General features: G+C 47.7%; 1 protein-coding gene and 3 non-coding genes across 4 annotated transcripts; 1 reads left to right on the forward strand and 3 right to left on the reverse strand.

The window, feature by feature from the left end:
• Window positions 1–5,729: 5,729 nt before the first annotated feature.
• TRNAS-UGA (transfer RNA serine (anticodon UGA)) lies at window positions 5,730–5,816 on the reverse strand. The gene has a single exon. It is a non-coding gene; the product is annotated as a tRNA-Ser (tRNA).
• A 218-nt stretch (window positions 5,817–6,034) lies between these two features.
• TRNAV-UAC (transfer RNA valine (anticodon UAC)) lies at window positions 6,035–6,107 on the reverse strand. Its single transcript has one exon. It is a non-coding gene; the product is annotated as a tRNA-Val (tRNA).
• A 3,419-nt stretch (window positions 6,108–9,526) lies between these two features.
• Window positions 9,527–11,253, forward strand: LOC147849013 (uncharacterized). The gene is given in 7 exon segments (XM_087337877.1): window positions 9,527–9,531; window positions 9,914–10,134; window positions 10,627–10,665; window positions 10,668–10,747; window positions 10,792–10,869; window positions 10,871–10,918; window positions 10,920–11,253. Coding segments are annotated over 7 exon segments (729 nt in total). The 3' UTR covers window positions 11,178–11,253.
• Window positions 11,254–14,154: 2,901 nt separating this feature from the next.
• TRNAH-GUG (transfer RNA histidin (anticodon GUG)) lies at window positions 14,155–14,226 on the reverse strand. Its single transcript has one exon. It is a non-coding gene; the product is annotated as a tRNA-His (tRNA).
• Window positions 14,227–14,348: the final 122 nt, after the last annotated feature.

Raw genomic sequence — 14,348 nt, forward strand, 5'->3', positions numbered from 1 at the left:
GATCTACTAGAAGTAGAAGTTGAATCAGTCGTGGGCTATAATGCGGAATATCTTTTAATGGGATTTGCTCCCTCTCTTTCGGGAGAATATGCTAATACGATCTTAATGAGGTGCGGAGCCTTGCATCCGACATTCGTTGGGCTTCCGCTCCCTGCAGGAGCCAGCGTCCCCTCAAGGGCTTTGTGCAGTAAACTCCTCCGGGCGACGATCTGAAGACTAGTAGGTCCCGCGAAGCTTTCGAAGAGGGGTAGCCTGGTGTGTAAGCACAGCAATGAACCGCGAACCCGTCGGACGACCTATCTAAGATTAGGAGGATATCTCAGGTGGTTATCCCGCAACTCTTCCCCAGACCTATACTATCGAATGCTCATATGGGAAAGTGCGCTCTTAGGTCTGGAACCAGGGAGGGTTGCTCCGAGAAATCCCTTCTCGTTTCCTCCAGGGGGTGCGGACACACTTGCACGGATTACAGGTGACGGCTACAAAGATGGCGGGGAAGGAAACAGTACCCGACATCCAGGGATGAATGTAAACTCATTGGACAGGGGTAATCATTCTGGTCCTGGGAGAGAAGACTCACCAACAACAGTGGTAGACACTAGTCTGAAAGGCTAGCAAAACAGAATCACCGAGACAACGGCAGCCCCATGTACTCCTGTTGCGGACGAGAGACTGCTTGCTTGCTTGCTTGCTACTGGCGTCCCATGAGCAAATTGAGTCTGAACCAGGCGACTTAACCCCCAGCGAAGAGGGATTTCTGCTGAAAACTTGTTCGTTACGTTACGTTAAAGGGGATCTTTTTGGAATGGTCGGAGAAAGACTCGCTGCGCCTCTTGTCAGGCGCCTTGCTCGAGCCCGCGGGAGAAGTGATGGTACTGTTTATTTCCAAAAATTCGTTCTCGGAGTCAGAAGGTAAAGCACCGTATCTCACAGCTCCCTACTAACGCTCCGCTATCAATTCCAAGTTAGAGGAGGGAGGAGTACCCTGGTCTGGTAGCCAACCCACTTTAATGCTATCGCATTCTCTCTGCTGGGTTAAAACCTAAAGAAAGTGTGCTTATCAGCAGCAAGCACAAACCCGGTTGGTTGTTTTCAGCTGCCCTTTCTGTAGGTTGAGTGGCTTCAATCTCTCCCCCCGGCAGGCAGGCAGGCAGGCAGGCAGGAACTTTCTCGCTCGGCCTTTGACCACCTACCTCTCATTGTTCTCCTGGGGACTCACTCACTTTAGAGATTTTTCTCCGTCTATGCGGGCTCTAAGCCGATGAACCGGTTCATCATGAAGGCCTTCATGATGAAAAAGGGGTTGGCGGGTTTGATGAACCGCCTTGTAGGCCAGCCTGAACTGTAAGTCGATCCCACTCTGCTGCTGCTGTGCCAACCACCACCGAGACATCCATGCGAGAGAGAGATCGGATTCGAAGACCTAAACGTTGCATTGGTTGGAGAAGAGGAAACTCAATATTCCCGGGACGGAGCCGTATGACGCGAGAGTGTCACGTACGGTTCTTTGAGAAGGGTGTGGATACACCTATTGGGCTAAGGGCCACAGAGCCGCGCCCTCACTCTCCTAGTCTATGTACACCGCCTTTCCCGGGAGGTTGGCCATCCATTTTAGATCTTCCTAGTTTCCAGGGAATTCCGGGCTCAATCTGGTTTGGCACAAAGGTTATTTTCTTTCCGTTCGTATATATATGGGTTTGCGCAGCATTTCTATGACATTGTTATGATTAACCAATGAGACTTGGACGGAAAGTCTTCCCGCCTTTATCATTAGCTCGGGTAGTTTCTGTATTCGGCGTTCCAGTAGCCTTTGACTGGCTACCTCAATGAATTGAGCATACTGTGATGTTGAACGTCATAATTAATGGGGTTCTGGTCGGAAGAAAACGGCGTCCAGACCCCTCTCACGCACGCCCGCCGATGGAAATTTCGTAAACAGAATGCCGCCTTGCGATCGTCCGATCGATGCTTCTTCGAGGGTGAGAGCACCGACCGGGAAAATAAAAGGAGGAAAGAACCGATACCCCAGCTACTACGGCGCGCGCCTCCCAGATCACAACAATATCTTCTTCTTTTGCTAGGCTTACGGCAGACGCCCTCGGCATAATCGCAATGGACGGCCCTAGGTACGGTAGTGGCGAGTCCAGGTTGCTTGACCTAAACGATTTACCGCCAACCGAAAGGTAATCGTTCGGTTATGTCAAGGGGTGAGTGCTGTGTCAAGCGGGCGGATGCATGATGAACGCTTTTCGGGGCCGCACGCAGAAGGAAAAACACAGATTGCGAAATACGCCTACCATAAATTAATTGCTTCGTCATTGTAGAAGGGCAAAACGTCACAAAACATGTACTTGAGCTTCGAATTAATGTCTCTAAAAGTTTGGGGTACGCCCGCGTGTTTCGACAAGAACACTAAAAAAACCTAATCTGGCTTTATGCAAGATAGCCAAGGCACGTTCAAGCAATTGAAGGAATATCATTGCTCACATCTTTGGCGAGGGTTATAATTCATAGGAGCATCCTGCGGTTACGGCTAGAGGAGGTAGAGTGAAAGATTCGTTAGGTGTGAATTATCATCGTATTCGAGGAGTTAAAGATTCGTAGGGAATCCCGGATTGAAGATGAGGCAGACTAAAACATGGTACAGAGAAACCTAAGAATTCGATACGAATAAAAAGGTCAAATCAGGGAATGGTTGCTTTTCTCGCTCATCGCCTTCAGACCGGTTTAATTTTTCGGGAAGACTTTCAGAATGACCGGCGGAAACTTTTGGAACGGAAAGCCATCCGCTTCGATCCCATTGCAAATATTTCTGCGCCCATCTAGCAGGGCTTTTGTCACCCAGACCCAAGGGAGGCCGTGAAGGAAGCACATACAGCTGCTCGGAGAGATTAAGCTACATCTGGGGAGTGGATAATAAACAAAAAAGATTAATCAAGAAATTAGTCCACTTTTGTATGATTGATGGTAAAAGAACAAAATCTCGTGTTATTGTTTCCTAAACTTCTTCTCGTCTTTCCTGAACTGAACCCGATGTTCATGTTATCACACTCCTGGCTAACGCCATAGAGAATGTCAAGCCTACTCGCGAAATCAAGAAAGTGAGAATCGCAGGGACTACTCGTAATGTACTCAAGATTATTGCCAAAGAACGTTAAGAAACCTTAGCTTTTCGTCGGATCATGGAAGCAGCTGTCAAATGACGTACTATGAGCAGAAATAGCCAGAGCTTGGATTAATGTTCATCTGCTGAGATACCGGATGCTTATCAAAGAAAGGGAAATGTTCGTAAAAGAAGGGATGATCTTCATAAACCGGCAGAGGCCAATAGAAGTTTCGCGCATTATAGGTGGCGGTGAACCATTGAAAACATGTAATGAGCTGGGGTCAAGAGCTGTTAGACACTTTAGCAGCACACACCCTACATCGCAGAATCGAGTAATTGGTAATCCATCGTTCGAATGCTTAATGATTCTAATATTGACAATGAGACCTGCCAAAAAAAAAGAAAGCGAGAATTCGATTCTGGTGTGAATTTGGTGCTACGTGAATTTAATGAAGAAAGTTCGCACTCCCTTCCCTACTGATAATTGGGGGCATCTGAGCCCGCCCCTCGGACATGGGGGCACAAAAGCAGCACAAAAAGCACTATACCCTCCCTGTCTAACTTGTTAAAAAACAACGGAGTAAGTCTTTGCCGGCATTGTTAAGTCATTGGAAAAAGACACCTAACAACAATGAAGATTCGTTTCCAGAGAGTTTATTCACCGTTGCTCCTGGAGAATACTCTGCAAACAACAAACCGTGCGTGCCCTTTCAAGGTTAATCTCAACGATGAAGCGGCTAGCTCGACTCCATCGATCCTGTGTACAATGTCTCAGATTACAGGCCTTCGCTGTGGCGGAACTTGATGACCTGGACTGCGAAGAGCCCTATAGTGACGGCGATAGCGAAGCAGAGGTTGAAGAATTTCTTTTGCCTGCTTCTAACTTTATTATCAAGAATAATGTTCTGGCGGTCAGCGTTAGATAAATCTCATAAGAAATATATTCAAATAGGAATTTGTACGTTCAAACCGTGCGTGTGCCAATTGCTCGAAGAAGCAAAGGTTAAGCTTGAAGCCGAAGAAAAGAGAGGTAAGGAAAGATTAATGATAAGCGATGGATTGGGCCAAACAAATTCGGCGGATTTCTTGAGAAGGAAGGAATACTTGCAAAAAATGATCGAACAATTTGTTGACGAGAGATCAATCTATAATAACTCGCTGGACCTTTTTGATTGATAAGCTGACCAACAAAAGGCAAACCAACATGCAGGATAGGTTTATTGCGCACTTCAAGAAAGATAAAGAACTAATAGACATTTTAACGTCCTTCGATGTATATACGATTGAAATACTTACGATATTTTAGAATCTTTATTGTTAGATTGTTTATTAATAGGGATTGCCTCTTTTCCAGAGTCTAAATTATTATTATTAAAATCTTTACCGTCAGATTGTTTATCAACAGAGATTGACCCAGACTCAGATTTTCTTGAGTCTGAATTAATCGAAAAACAAAATAGCCACGGCCTTTACCATTAAACTTACATTATAACACTTTTTTTTCAATTTCAATATCTCATTTTCTAATGCTATTGTATGACAGCAGAAAAATTGCGGTATAAATGAAAATATTATTAATACAAAGAAAACCTTGTTTTCTTCTTTGATCAAACAAACTCATATCTTTAAATAATAAACGAATTCTAGTTTGAATAGAATCTAAAGCTACTTTTGCTTTCATTCACCAAAAGCAGCTGCTTTGGTTGCGTTGGTTGTTAACCATTTTAAGAGAGTGTATAAGGACCTACCACTCTATACGGCGGTGTACGATTGCTTCATATCAAACTACAAAGTATCTTCACTATTACCAGATCTATATAAATCAACCCTGTTCGGGTCTTTAGGTTGTCCGATGGCAACCAAAGCGTCTTTCTATTGTTCCCCGAACCATTCGAACTCTTTTACCAGATTCTTGGCAGTCCCTTTCCCAAAGAAAGTTGGGAAGTGCAGTCTCTGCAGGCAGGCAGTTAGCCCCTCGGGTCGTTCAGTCTCGAAGGTATGGTTCGGGCTTCGTTCGTTTCTTGTGACCAGATTCATTGGTTCGAGGCTACGTACGTTGGATCGGGTTCGGGCCCTAAAATATGTGATTGGGTAATTACGATGGCTCGTATACACGTTCGAGGATCACTCTCCAGGCGACGGAGGACTGCTTAGTGATTGAAGGGAGAGAAGAAACCCATTTGATTTCTCACTAGAGGCCTAATGATTGCATAACTCTGAGGTTCCAACTGCTACGGATAGAGGGATTTGAACCCCCACGACTGAGTAAGGTCACCAGAACCTAAACCTGGCATGTCTACCAATTCCATCATATCCGCACATCGATTCTTATTTCGAAACCACCCTTTTTCACTGCTAACTGGATAGAGCTAAGAACGCCAATGGCTCGGATGGCGTAGCAATTAGAGGAAACTGAAACACCACCCCGTATTTTTCGATTCTCCCGCAAGCAAGCAAGCAAGCAAGCAAGCAAGCAAACGCGCGACTTGCTCAATGGAGCCCGCTTACGACGATCCCTTTTAACCTCTCAGGCTCTTATAGAAGGCTTATAGAATGCCTATATGCTTTCCAAATCAAGTTAGGGTGATGGGAAAGTGGGAATGCTAACTTATGACCATACTCACGGATGGAGAGGGATTCGAACCCCCGGTATCTCTCCGAATACTTCGGTTTTCAAGACCGACTCTTTAAACCGCTCAGACATCCATCCCTTTCCCGACAAGATCACGAGCCATCAATAATCAACGGGAAAGCGTGCCAAGCTTTCAGGTCTTTGTAAATCGCACGCAACGCCTTCAGAAAACAAATAGGTTGTACCGCAGGGCCTCCTCTTTGGCCCCTCCGACCAGAAAGGTTAAGCGTGGTAATTGATCATTCTATTTTAGATTGATAGGAACTAAGGCGTCCTAATAACCAAGTTTACAACCATGGGCAATAACGGACTCGAACCGCTGACTCCCTCGGTGTAAACGAGGCGCTCTACCAACTGAGCTAATTACCCGGAGTGCCGGCGATACTTCGGAGTCTCGCCGGCTCTGTTTTCTGTAGGTCACATAGAAATTTATCCATTCTTTCTACGGCCACGTCAATCCGCTTCTTTTCTTGTTGGGCCGCGCCGCAATTGTCTAGCTTCTGCTACCAACTCCCCCATCGGGCCGTCTGACTTTACCGTAGCCGATAAGTAGCGTTAATCGTCTTCATCGCGCTGATGAAGCAGCGGGTTCATCCACCACCTTGGTTCTTCCCCGCAAGCAACTTCCGCCGTATTATCCATAGCTGTTCATCAAGAAGGCCTAGAGTTAGTTTTCCGATAAGATTCAAGCTACAATTTCAAACAGCACCTTTTCTTCATGAAGCGCAAGAAAACTGCACTGCGGAAGAAGAAGAAGCGGTAAAAAGTGTAATATAAATGGCTACCAAAGTTCTTCTTTTGAACTTTCAAGAAGGCCTGAATATTCATGGATTATTATACGATAATCTTTAATGCGGCTCAGATTGCGGAAAGAATTGAATGCTGGAATTTCGAAATTCCGTTGGTAAAATTCAGAAGGATCATGCAAGAAGGCAATATCATCTTCTGGCCATAATCTGCGAATCCAGCAAAGCAAAGCAAAGCAGCACTTTTCTTTTCACTTTAAACCGAGCCGGCGGCAATCTTGATGAATCACTGGCAAGAAGATGCTTTGCACTTTTCTTTCCACTTTAAAGCAGCAATCTTTGAACTCGGAAATGGCACTTTTCCCTGCAAGCCTGAAACGCACGCCTTCCCCAAAAGAAAAGCGGAACCACCTAACGAGTATTTTAAACAGCAAGCATGATGAACCGGCATGTTCATCAAACCAAACAGGTTCTTCATGCATGCATGAAGGCCTTCATGATGATGAAAACCGCTTCATTGGAATGTCACCGTCTCATTGACAACACGAATGATAACGAATTGACAATATGAATAGTCACGTTAGTTTCCCATTCTTAAGCATGGATTATTATACAATAATCTTCATTTGCTTTTTTACTGTTGACAACATGTAGTGCGGGGGCAGGGTTTGAACCCGCAGTCTTCAGGTCATGAGCCTGACGAGTTGGCCATTTACTCCACCCCGCAAGCAAGCAAGCAATTGATCTCTCTCTAGCGAATCGGAATTTATTTTAGAAAAAAAGAAGCCGGCCAACTCCTATTCAATCTACTTGTGCGGGGGAATGTTTGCTTGCCCGCAGACCCAACTCCACGTGTTATTGATCGCATTTCCCGCTGTCCGTCCAAATGAACTTGCACTACTGGTTATTAAAGCAGCATTGATGTTACCTTAAAAGCAGCAAGCGCGCAAGAAAAGAAAAGAAAAGAAGCAAAAACTAGCACTCCCTTACCGGCTAGGTCTCTCCCGGCAGGCCACTGCCGCATTCCCAAAAAGCAATGTATGGGTTTCTTCCATCACGTCACTGTCGCATCGCTCGTGCTTCGCACTCGCTCGGAGGAAATGGGATTCGAACCCATGATACAAGAAGATTGTATGTTGATTTAGCAAACCAATGCCTTAAGCCGCTCAGCCATACCTCCGGTTGGGATGGGGGATTCATCAAGCCCCCATCCCGAAGTGCGTGCGTGCGTGCGTGCGTGCGTGCGTGCCTACTTGGGCCAGCATGCACCTATTCTTTCTTTCTTTATCATCTTTATTTCCCAGATCTACAAGGGTATCCCTCTTCTCACCTGCATCTTATTTTTTGGGTTTCCTATTTGTGCGTGCTGCTTTAAGTAGTTTCATCTATCCACTTCTCCAGACACAGTATCTTAAGTACCAATGATGGTGGCCACATCTGCTGGCATGTGATTTTTGAACGTAAAGTCAGGTCCTTGTAAATAGGCGAAGCCAGGTGCTCTTATTTTACAACAATAAAGACGATTAGTTCCATTACTGACTGAGAACACACCAGATTCTCCTTTAAGTACTTCAGCTACAGTATAGATAGAAAAAGCTGGTACAGAAAACCCTTCTGTATAAGGTTTGAAATGGTGAATTGGAGATTCCATAGATTATTTCATTTAAGGTCATGATGAAGGACATGGCTTACGATCATCGGCTTTAATCGTGCCGCTGAGCATTTAATTAGGACGTTATACGATGATTCAAATACTTTATCACGTCTCTTCAATGCGAATACAATAACGATCGTGGCGATCTCCCCTGGTACCCACTAGTACATCGGAATCCGATTAGTCATGAACATCGTGAGGTGCTGCTTTTCACAAATCCCAGCATACTCCCGGTTGGGATAGGTAGGCCCCTTCTAGGGCTTTCCCCCCCTCTGAGCCGTACGTGAAAGTTTCCCTTCATACGGCTCGAATGCATTCCCAGAGGCCCGCCCCTGTAACGCGTCTGCAGGCACTTGGAGATGAAGGGCATTCCTGGTTCATGCGTGAGCGTCCATAGCACCAGATTTTGGATTGATTGGCGGCGATCCGGCTGGCTCATTTTCCGCCAGCACAAACAGAAAAATCTTTTTGCTTGCCTCAGGCCACTTACCGCGTGGCCCGCGGCGGGCGGAGAGCGACCGTGACCAGTGGAGTCAGAACGCGCGCTACATCCGTAGCAAACAAACAAACAAACAAACAAACAAAAGGGATGTAGTTCCGACGCGCGCGTAGGTTGAGGGCTTTCATCGTGCGTGCGTGCGTGCGTGCGTGCGTGCGTGCTAGGTTGTTGGCCAAGACTAGTTACTAGTCCGCCAATTTCTTTCTAGATCTCCATACTTCCGTACCGTCACAATCTTATGAAAAAAGGCGGCAGGTTGTTCATCTTTCTTAGAGCGCTGCTTTGCCCCTCTGTGCTGCTGCTTAAAGCCTTTATGCTTCCCTCAATTAATCGATTTGTGCCACTTTACCACCTTTCAATTCAATTTGATTCAAAAAGTCAGGTCACGTACTCTTATCTAAGCAGGCTCGGCCCTTGCTTTTCGGGTCTTTCTCCACCCATACCTCGTTACATGCCTAGCCCTTACGGACGCACAGATGAATATGGGCTTACCATGTTCCATCAATGGCATCTAACCTATGCCGATTTCGGCGGACTGTGCTCTACCCCGGTGAACCCATGCGGTTTCGACGTGCCCAGAGGCCAAAGGCGAATCCGTTCACGGTCCGTCAGACTAACCAGTCGAAGATGGCCCTAGCCTTGCCTCGGTCATGCTTTACTAGGCTTATACACATTTGCTTACGCTGTCCCCTCTTCAGCTCACCCCAGCCCCCATCTTGAGGGACGTTGCCCTCAAGGCTTCACACCAAGTCTTTACAGTCAAAGCGTGCTTGAGCAAGGTCAGGCAGAACCGTTGCCCGATGGGAACCTCCCCCATATTGCTATCGATGTCTTCATGTCGCACAACCTCTTAACATTACACCACTGAATCCCCGATCCAAAGCTTACTATGCAGTGACGGTACCGATATCCACTAATCATTATTTCCAGATACGGTTGTTGGTCGGCGTTTCCTCCGATTCGTCAATACGAGAAGCAAATTACTATGTGAATGAAAAAGTGTCTCCACTCAAGCCCAGAGGCAGATCTTATGCCACTCCACCTAGTCATATATAACTAGCGTACATCCTAGCTCCCGAGACCCTTTCATAGGATTCCAAAAGTTTTTCTCGCTCTTCAGAAGCCCACGGAGACAGAGTTGATGCTCCCACGTCCATGACATAAATAGTTAAAGCAGGTAAATAATTTGGGATTCAAGTTGTTTCACAAAATAACACTCATATATATTAAGCTCATAACGGTACCTCACAATTGCAAGGTCTCTCTACAGCTGAAGGATAAGCGTGTTCTTAGGCCATCATGGGAACGTAGATAGGGTTGAAAGTTACTCGATGCCAGCTGTGCTGCTGCTGTGTTGCACACGTTCACTCGCATCACATACACAAGTGCTCTCTGAACCGTGCGGGATGGTCACCCATCACACGGCTCTCCAACTTGAGTTACCCGAAGCGTTATCATGGTTTAGTTTCCGCCTCGCCAAAGAACTCCTGCCCATGAGCATTTAGATGACATCAGGACTAGAGCCTTCGTTTGTGAAGTCAACAAAAAAGCAGCGAACGTGGGTCGAAGGCCCGAAGGGCTGGGGAGAGTGCGGGGCGCGGCAAGCGCTTCTTTACCTCGCAAACAGCAGAATTGGGAGGGAGATAAAGCGGTTCATCAAACCCGCCAACCCCTTTTTCATCCGGTTCATCATGAAGGCGCTGAGCCGTGCTCTGGCCAGGACGGAAGGACCCTGGAAGTCATTCTGGCAACATCTTCGAAGGGTGTGGGGTTGACTGGCCAATTCCCGTTCCGACTGGCACAAACTCTGCCGGATGATGAAAACCGCTTCTTCGGCCGCTTCCCCCGGCGCTGCTCAAGTGTGCGGCGTCGGTCTGTCCGCCAATTTAGGCCCCTTCCCTTCCCTTCCCTTCCCTTCCCTTCCCTTCCCTTCCCTTCTGCGACACTAGCAGCACCCTATGCTTACACGGTTCCCGAAGCAGAAGGTAGGCAGGTACTATGAGCCCTCTGTCCCACACATCTATCCGGAAGTGCGGTTCACCGGTTTCACCGAATGCTCCTATTTCTCTAGCGGTTCATCCGGGTGAAGCGGCAAAGGTCGTGTGAGTGTGTGGTTACGCTTCAGATGTTTGCTATGCCCATATTGAATCCCAGTTTCCCTTATCCCCGGTGCACTCGCTTTGGATCCTCAACACACAGGGAGAGACGCGGTAGGGAGAAAGCCCGGCGCTGCCCAACACGTCCGGCTGATCGTTCCGCTGGCATCTCGCATTCACGATACTCCCCGTTCAACTGCCACTCAAGAGTGTAGTTGGAGATACGCTAAGAGTTGGCTATTCCCGGTTATCTCCTTTTATGACATGCTGTTGCCGTCGTCATATCCTATACGTCGATTAGTAATATCCGCTCTGCCGTGGGTTTTTGCAGTGCCCACAGGAGGACTTCATTCGGTGACTTTTCACGGTCGCCCTCCAAACGATCAGAATGAGGTAAAGCTTAGAAATACGTTTTATACTCGATTAATTTTTCCGTGCCCCTAGTTGGGTAGGCGTCGGTCCCTCGCTGGCCGGATCCCCCCAACGGAACCGTACGTGCAAGTCTCCCCGCATACGGCTCGCGCCATTTTTTATAGGTCAGGTGGGGTTCAGCGGCCCAGCGTTCATTCGCTGGTGAAACGTATCTCGTTTGGTAGCTTATGCGCGTACGATTGGATTGCTGCCCGCCCCCTTGTTTCGTAACTCTCTTCCAGGGTCCCTCTGTTGGTTGTTAAAGAGGATACTTCCCTTGGAGGGAGGGGGAAAGCAAATTATCCTCCCTGTGGGCAGCGCCCGCCGCCTGTCGTCGCACCGTAAACCCGCCAAGGCCCTGGCCTTGGGCCCGGAGGAACCAACCCGTGGGCCTAGCCACGGCGGTAAGGCCGGCTCCTCATTCTCACTCCTTTCTCCAGCAGGCAGCTTGAACAGAAGAAATCGGCCTCCTCATTCCCGTCAAATGACCCGGCCCTCCCGGCTCGACCGCTTGCTTGGTTACGTTTCTGTAGTTTCGTCGGTTCCCGTCCCGGCTTTTCTTGTATGCTTTCGGCAAGCAAAAAAAACGCTAGCGGGCCTACCACGCTTCGCGCCTGCGTCTTTGCCAGACAGTATTTGCCAGTAGTGCCATCCCACCCGACCTGAGGATTTAGTTTGTCCCTTGCGGGCAGGCAGTTGGTCTACCCATCCCAACATGAAACAAGTGTAAGTTGAAACGAAACCTCGGGCCGGTTACACGTTCCACTGTGCCGAAATGCGGAGGGTGCTGGTCGTAATAGTTACCCCGCGGGGTATGCGCGTGCGCTCTTGACGGGCACTCCAGGACCCGCCAACGCGTTCTTGTTTCCGAGAACCCCCGGGGAACCGTTGGCTCGCTCGTGAGATAACCAAAATCGGAAGTAGAGGACGGCAGGTTCTCCCGCACTCATTTATTCTGACCTCTGATACAGATAACGAGGCCACCTTTACGACCTTCTCCCTTCCTTCCCTTTTTAGGTTCGCCTCACTTGAGTTGCTCGACAAACCGAACTCGGTGCTTACGACGCGGAAGTTGCCTTCGCGCGCCGCCCGTGCCAGGGAACAAGCGGAGCATCGCTAACGGCTTTCATCCGGCCGACTCGGCGCCAGCAGCTTCATGCCGCACTAGAATAATCCAATATGCGGTTCCGCACGTTCTACCGCTTCTCCATTCGTTTCCGATACTGATCATGAAACACCATAAACAGCAAGGTGCTAAAGTCCAGGATTCGAAGTGAAATTCTTGATTTGCCTGTTAGACGCCGTATTGAACCATTCTTGCTTGTTCCTCCCACCAGCCCACGACCGGACTCGAACCGGCTAGTTTCCCGCCAACCCGGGTGGTACATAGGAATGCTCTATCCTTTGAGCTACGTGAGCCAAAATAGCCACTGCTGTTTCTATTACTAAAAAATTGTTCTCCGCTCTGAATGAATGAATGAATGAAGAGGGAAGCGGCTGGAAAGAACCGTATCTTCGCGATGCTGAATTCCATCTCCTAGCACATTCTTTACTCGTTCTATGAATGGGCATTGAGTGTTCTGGAGAGGATTCTTTGGGACGACGGTACCTACAATCAGGTCCTAAGGTTACTTCGTTCGTGTGCACTCTGTAGATTTAACCAACCTGGCTGGATGAATCGGCAACAGATAACTGTCCTAAGATGAAGCGGTTTTCATCATCATGAAGGCCTTCATGATGAAAAAGGGGCGGGTTTGATGAACCGGTTGGTTTTCATCCGGATGAACCGTTCATCGGCGTTATACCATATAACGCCCGGTTACTTGGTCGCAAGCTTGCGGATAGTTGGTGTACTATGATGGGTGATTTGTTCTGTGTACTGTTTAAGGCGGTACATAAGTTCCCCGAATCGCCGTACAGTCGGCAGCCGCATGAACCGCCCCGCCGGGTTATGGGGAGTGGTTTCACGACTACGCCCGTGATGACTACGTCATTACTGAGAAAGACGTAGCTATGGCCTACCAGTATCTGGTTCAGCTCCACGGCCGGCGGGTAAAGCTATACCTGTTGACGAACGACGATATGGTAGTGTTGAATTTGCCTCTCGGTTTATGTTTAAGGGTTTAAGTTTTTTTTGTGTAGAAGAACCTAACCTCCAGCCAGAGATTTATAAAAGAAATGTCTACCTCCTCCGTGCGTGCTTCGCTATCTCTCGACTTCCGGTCGTCTCTGAGAATAGCAGCTACATTGGATTGGAGAACCATGTCGTCTTACTGCCTGCCTGCCTGCCTGCCTGCCCGCCAAAAAAAAATGCTGATTGCTGTACTAGCAAGTAATAGAATAATGCAGAGATACCTCATGCCGACAAAGGCCCAAGGGGGGTCCCCGTCTCGAACTTGAAGTAACCTTAAGAAGTCAAATTGATTCTAGGCCAATATAGAAGGCGGTTCATCATGAAGGCCTTCATGCATGCATGCATGCATGCATGCATGAAGAACCTGTTTGGTTTGATGAACCGGGTCATCCGGAAGAAGCGGCATAATCGGCTATCGACTCCTTTCCTTTCCTTTCCTTTCCTTTCCTTTCCTTTCCTTTCCTTTCCTTTCCTTTCCTCAGGGACCCACCTTTTGAGCCATTCCTTCCATTTCTGTTGTTTTCAGGGCGAAGCGCAGCAGCGATCAAGTACTACGGAGAAGATGGCACGGCCGCAAAATCTCTTTATTCCCGCACCCGCTCATTCTCATCTGCATTACTAATTACTACAGTAACTCTGGTAGTGAAATAAGTAACAGCAGCTTTTTACCTAATCGATGAAGCGCAGTATAGCTCAGGAGGCTAGGAGACTATAGGCCTTCATTCATGCGGGAGTATAGAATATGAAAAGGTATGTTTCTATACTAAACAAGAGGGTTTATTGGTTAAGGAAAACCGTAAGGAAAAACAGAGTTAAAGATGTAGGACCCACACGTATGCATGGGGAGTATAGAGTTTCTGGTTTCTATACTCAATTGGCGAGTAACGGGATTCGAACCCGTGTTTTCAAATTCACAATTTGACACTCTGACCATTAAGTTATACCCGCCCCCAAAGAAAAGAAGGGCTAGCTTCCCGCTCCTTCAGATTCAGAAGGGGCCCGCCCAATTTAGACACGTCCGTACCCGCTATCGGATTCGAACCGATAACCTGGAGCAGATTCAAAGTCTG

The sequence above is a fragment of the Azolla caroliniana genome, unplaced genomic scaffold (genome assembly GCF_043228905.1).
Source record: "Azolla caroliniana isolate FFs.n. ecotype wild unplaced genomic scaffold, voAzoCaro1.0.p SCAF_151, whole genome shotgun sequence".
In the NCBI taxonomy this organism is placed as follows: domain Eukaryota; kingdom Viridiplantae; phylum Streptophyta; class Polypodiopsida; order Salviniales; family Salviniaceae; genus Azolla; species Azolla caroliniana.